At 41.5% G+C, this 5589-nt stretch overlaps 1 protein-coding gene across 1 annotated transcript; it reads right to left on the bottom strand.

The window, feature by feature from the left end:
- Positions 1 to 4329: 4329 nt before the first annotated feature.
- On the bottom strand, positions 4330 to 4905 carry LOC138870599 (uncharacterized). Its single transcript, XM_070148421.1, has 2 exons — positions 4674 to 4905; positions 4330 to 4601 (listed from the first exon to the last, which is right to left on the bottom strand). The coding sequence occupies exons 1-2, from the start codon at positions 4903 to 4905 to the stop codon at positions 4330 to 4332; spliced, it is 504 nt and encodes a 167-aa protein (XP_070004522.1).
- Positions 4906 to 5589: the final 684 nt, after the last annotated feature.

The raw sequence follows: 5589 nt of genomic DNA, 5'->3' as shown, positions 1-5589 counted from the left end.
TGATTAAAAATAAAAATTAAACATGCATAGAAAAATGCAAATAATTAAGAAAATTCTAGAAAAATTCCTAAAATTGCAAATAATTAACAGAAAAATCTATTTTCTGGGGATTCTATAGGAGTAATTCATATAGGGCAAAAATCACATACTCACAGCTGCCTCTCTTTGCTCGGAGACACGAAGGGTTTTCGGGCAAAGATAAAATGAGCAATTACGAGGGACTTTGCCCATCTGAAACTCCGTGAGAAACATCTTTTGAAAAAGTCTGATTGAACCTTGCTTTGGAGATTGCCTACATATCTTTGGCTATAAAGGAATCAGTTCAGTGTAGTTCTGGAAGTTTTGGCAGCTGGGACTACCGAGAAGCTGTGGTTTCACTGCTATTGTTGCTGTTTCTGTTTGCTGAGCTCCTTATTACACCGAAATGAAAAATAAAAAGCTAAACTAGCTAAACCTATCAACTACGCGTTAAAAGATTCCTATCTATAAACCTTCTAAAGCTTGATCTTGAGTCTTGGATAATTCTTCATGTAGACTATGATTTGAATCTTGATGCTCGTTAGCTGTAACCGTTGGTTGATTCTTATTCATCTTCTCGGATCAAGGCGGGACATGCAAAACTTGTAATTTCAATCATATCTTGGGTAGTCCGCATCTTTTTCCGCTTCTACATTCAGAGTTCAACTTCTTTTCTTGTTTCTTCTTTTCTTTTATTTGGGTTGAGACTTCTTTTTTTGGTCATCTCAAACCCTGTGCCTCACGGTGAAAATCTGCTTAGGCACCAAAGCAAACAAACGAACAAAATTTTCTGCCCCAGTTTTCACTAGGAAAATTTCGTGCGTTATTTGTAACAAAATATAAGCTATTTCTTTATTGAAAACCATAAAATCAGGATTGTGTATCCTTGGAAAAAAGAGATTAGGGAGTACAACCCTATATATATACGAAAATCAACTAGGGAGTGGAGACCCTATGTTGTAAAGATTTTCAGGTTATGCTGGAAAAATGACCGGGTTATGCCGGAAAAGAAAAAAGGTCCTCGGGTTAATGCCGGAAAAGTCATCAAGTTATGCCAGAAAAGAAAAGGTCCTCGGGTTATGCTGGGGAGGTCCACGGGTTATGCCGGAAATTCATTGGGTTCTGTCGGAAAAGAAAAGGTCCTCGGGTTATGCCGTGGAGGACCACGGTTTATGCTGGGAAAGTCATCGGGTTATGCTGGAAAAGAAAAGTTCCTCGGGTTATGCCGGGGATGTCCACGGGTTATGCCAGGAAAGTCATCGGGTTATGCCGGGAAAGTCATCGGGTTATGCCGGGAAAGTCATCGGGTTACGCTGGAAAAGAGAAAAGGTCCTCGAGTTATGCCGAAAAAAGAAAAGGTCCTCGGGTTTATGCCGGGGAGGTCATCGGGTTATGCCAGAAAAAGAAAAGGTCCTCGGGTTATGTCGGGGAGGTCCATGGGTTATGCCGAGAAATGTCATCGGGTTATGCTGGAAAAGAGAAAAGGTCCTCGGGCTATGCCAGGAAAGTCATCAGGTTATACCGGAAAAAGAAAAGGTCCTCGGGTTATACCAGAACAGTCATCAGGTTATGCCGGAAAAACAAAAGGTCCTCGGGTTATGCCGAGAAAGTCATCGGGTTATGTCAGAAAAAGAAAAGGTCCTCGGGTTATGCCGGAAAAAGAAAAGGTCCTCGGGTTATGCCGGGGATTAACTAGGGAGTGAAACCCTATACTAGAAAAGACTACCAGGTTATGCTGGCAGCGATTAGGGAATGAGATCCTATGTTGGAAAAATGTAGCTAGAGATTGGATACCCTAGGCTACCATGATTTTTGAATTTTTTTTCTTCTTCTTTTCATTTCACTTTTAATACTTTATTCTAGAGAGTGCGTGAAGAGTTTGAAAGGGACGTCCCTTTTTGGGTTAACTTCTGTAGTACCATTTTGGTCTCTGTGCACCTTGCTTTTATTGCACCTGCTTTTTGCGGGGTTATCTTAGATTGCACCTGTTTTCAAATCAAAGAACAATTTGTCAGTTTGAAACGGTGGTTGGTTTTGTGGCCTTGATTGCTTTGATCATTTGATACCGACCCAACTCTTTTGCTGAAATCTTTTACTGCTTGCTGATTTTCTGGAGACTGATTTCTCTTCTAAAATTAGGTATCTTGACTTCTCCCATAATTTCACATGACGGTTAACACGTGGGGTTTTAGCCTTTTCCTCTTATTTCACCTTTATGGGCGTTTGACTTTGGATTTCTTTCCCTTTTTAATAAATTTGAACCTGGAGCATCGGCCATCATGGCCAGTCGAGATTGACTCGATGCACCTGCCGATGCTGTGTGCTTTTCTTTGAATCTGGCTTTTGTTAAGTAGAAACACGTAAACTAATTTTGCCACATTTTCTTTGTATTAGTGAAGAAGAATTAAACTGAAAGGGATTCCAAGAAAAGTAAACAAAGGACAGGAAAGTGAACTTAAAGAGAAGTGTCCCTTTCGGGGAGGAAAGAAGGACTTATCTGGAGTGCATGTAGACTTCAATAGACATGACATGCTTCTTGGAATGGATACCCGATCTGTGCAGCCATCCAATCTCACAAAAACCCTTTATAATCCATTTCTCAAAACCGAGGAACCTTGCCAGGACTCTTGTTTGTGCCGATGATCTTAAGGAATTCCCTCTTTTTGATCATTAGCACCCTTTGCGGGTGTTCTCCAATTGACCTCTCTCATTTCTCTTCTCATCGTCGCCTTATAGTGCTCTTTTATGAGTTTTCACTAACAAGGCTCTCTCATTTCAATTTCTCTACTCAACATCGCCTTACGGTGCCCGTGGGTTTTCTCCAATAAGACTCTCTCATTTTATTTCTCTCATCTTGATTGCATCGGATCCAAACAACTGCATTCTCCTATTTTGAACATCTTTTACCGATTGATCGGAAGGACTTGAATAAGGTTTGGGTAAAAAGAATTGGATCGAATTACAACTTTGGAACCATTTAGGCGAGATCATCGCCGAACCATTATAACATCTGCCCCAGTTTCACTTTTGGGGGGAATTGGATTATTGTTTTGGTGTGACTGAACCCCAGAGAGAGGATTCCTAGTATCCTTTCGGAATCAAGTCGAACGTAGTTCAGGGAAACATTTTGTATTGTTATTTTTTTTCTTATTCTTTTGTTTTGATTGATTTTGTTTTTTTTACAAACGTTTTCAAGTTCCAAAGAGTGTAATGAAAGAAAGGTAACCGGCTCAAAGGGTTAGCAAAGGATTGGAAGGTTTGGGGTAGCAAGAATGAAATCCTTCGTCATCCCAATCGGATAATGTTGTTGTTGCAGAAAGACTAGATATAATACCTTTTGACTGCATCTGCATTTACAGCTATTTCAGGGTCATTTCCTTCGATGTCTCCCAGGTATAACGCCCCTTTTGGCAATAATTTTTTGATAATGTATGGGCCCTTCCAGTTAGTAGCGAACTTTCCTTTTGCTTCCCGATGGTGAGAGAGAATACGCCTCAAAACGAGTTTCCCCACTTCAAAGTTCCTAGGCCGCACCTTCTTGTTGTAGGCACGGGCCATTCTTTGTTGATACAACTGCCCGTGGCAGACTGCGGCCATTCACTTTTCATCGATCAGGATTAACTGTTCCAGACGAGTTTTGACCCACTCATTGTCCTCAATTTCAGATTCAACAATTATTCGAAGGGATGGAATTTCAACCTCTGCGGGTATCACGGCTTCAATGCCGTAAACCAATAGATATGGGGTTGCTCCGACTGATGTGCGCACAGTTGTGCGGTATCCCAACAATGGAAACAACTTTTCATGCCATTGCGTGGAACTTTGGATCATCTATTTCAGAATTTTCTTGATGTTCTTATTTGCTGCTTCAACGACACCATTAGCTTTTGGCCGGTAAGGGGTAGAGTTCCGATGTGTTATCTTGAATTGTTAGCATATCTCCCTCATCAAATGACTATTCAAGTTTGCAGCGTTATCCGTAATGATAGTTGCAGGAATACCAAAACGGCAGATGATATTGGAGTGCACGAAGTCTACCACTGCTTTCTTAGTGACAGCTTTGAGAGTAATGGCTTCAACCCACTTTGTGAAGTAGTCGATGGCCACCAATATGAATCTATGCCCGTTTGAAGCCTTTGGCTCGATTGGCCCAATGACATCCATGCCTCAAGCAACAAATGACCATGTTGCTGACATAGGATGCATTTCTATAGGTGGCGCATGAATCAGATCACAGTGCACCTAACACTGATGACATTTTCAGACAAAACTGAAGCAATATTTTTCCATAGTTATCCAGTAATAGCCCTCTCAGAGGATTTTCTTTGCCAAAACATAGCCATTAATGTGGGGTCCACACACTCCTCTGTGCACTTCATACATGATTCTTCCGACCTCTTCAGTGTCAACACATCTTAACAGGCTGAGATCCAGAGTCCTTTTGTACAAGACCTCACCGCTCAAGAAGAAACCTCTTGCAAGCAATCTAATGGTTCTCCTTTGGTCTCCAATGGCTTCATCGGGATATTCTTTAGTTTTCAGAAATCTCTTGATATCATGATACCATGGCTGAACATCCAATTCTACCTCAACCGTATTGTAGTAACTATGACTTTCTCAGATTTGGATTTCTAACGGGTCAATGTGGAGATTGCCTGGATACGGCAACATTGAGGCCAAAGTAGCAAGTGCATCAACCAATTCATTGTGAAAAAGAGAAATGTACCTAAACTCGACTGACTCTAACCGCTTGCTAAGATCTTCCACATGATGCCTATATGGAATAAGCTTGACATCCCGAGTTTCCCATTTACCCTGAGCTTGTCGGATAATCAAGTCCGAATCCCCTATGATCAATAGTTCTTCAAGATCTTGGTCGATTGCCATATTCATACCCATAATGCAGGCTTCATACTCGGCGGTGTTGTTTGTGCAGAAAAATCGAAGCCTGACTATGGCTGGATAATGTTGACTAGTGGGTGATATCAAAATTGCCCCAATCCCGACACCTTTTTGCATTCACAGCTCCATCGAAGAATATTTTCCAAGCATTTGCATCTTCTAATGTTACCTCAACTGAATTCACCTCCTCATCCGGGAAGTAAGTACTCAAGGGTTGATATTTCTCATCGACAGGGTTTTCAGCTAGGTGATCTGCTAAAGCCTAGGCTTTCATTGCCGCGTGGGTGACATGGACTATGTCGAATTCAGTGAGCAGGATTTGCCATTTTGCTAACCACCCTGTGGGCATCGACTTTTGGAATATGTACTTCACAGGGTCCAGCTTGGTGATGAGATAAGTGGTGTTGGACAACAAGTATTGCCTAAGCTTCTGAGCGATCCAAGTTAGAGCGCAGCAAGTCCTTTCCAACAAAGTGTATTTGGCTTCATAACTTGTGAACTTTTTGTTCAAATAGTAGATAGACTGCTCTTTCTTCCCGGTCACATCATGTTGCCCGAGGACACAGCCGAAAGAATTCTCCAAGACTGTCAAGTACAAAAATAGAGGCCTTGCCGATTCGGTCGGGACCTAGACTGTCAAAATTGACAAATATTATTTGATTTTATCGA

The sequence above is a fragment of the Nicotiana sylvestris genome, chromosome 6 (assembly GCF_000393655.2).
Source record: "Nicotiana sylvestris chromosome 6, ASM39365v2, whole genome shotgun sequence".
NCBI classification, from domain to species: Eukaryota; Viridiplantae; Streptophyta; class Magnoliopsida; order Solanales; family Solanaceae; genus Nicotiana; species Nicotiana sylvestris.
This window is presented reverse-complemented; position numbering and strand designations above follow the sequence as displayed.

Coding starts and splice junctions, on each gene's coding strand:
- LOC138870599 (XM_070148421.1), bottom strand. CDS start 4,905: ATGGCAATCGACCAAGATCTTGAAGAACTATTGATCATAGGGGATTCG. Junction 4,602..4,673: donor CTCAATGTTGCCGTATCCAG/GCAATCTCCACA, acceptor CGGTTGAGGTAG/AATTGGATGTTCAGCCATGG.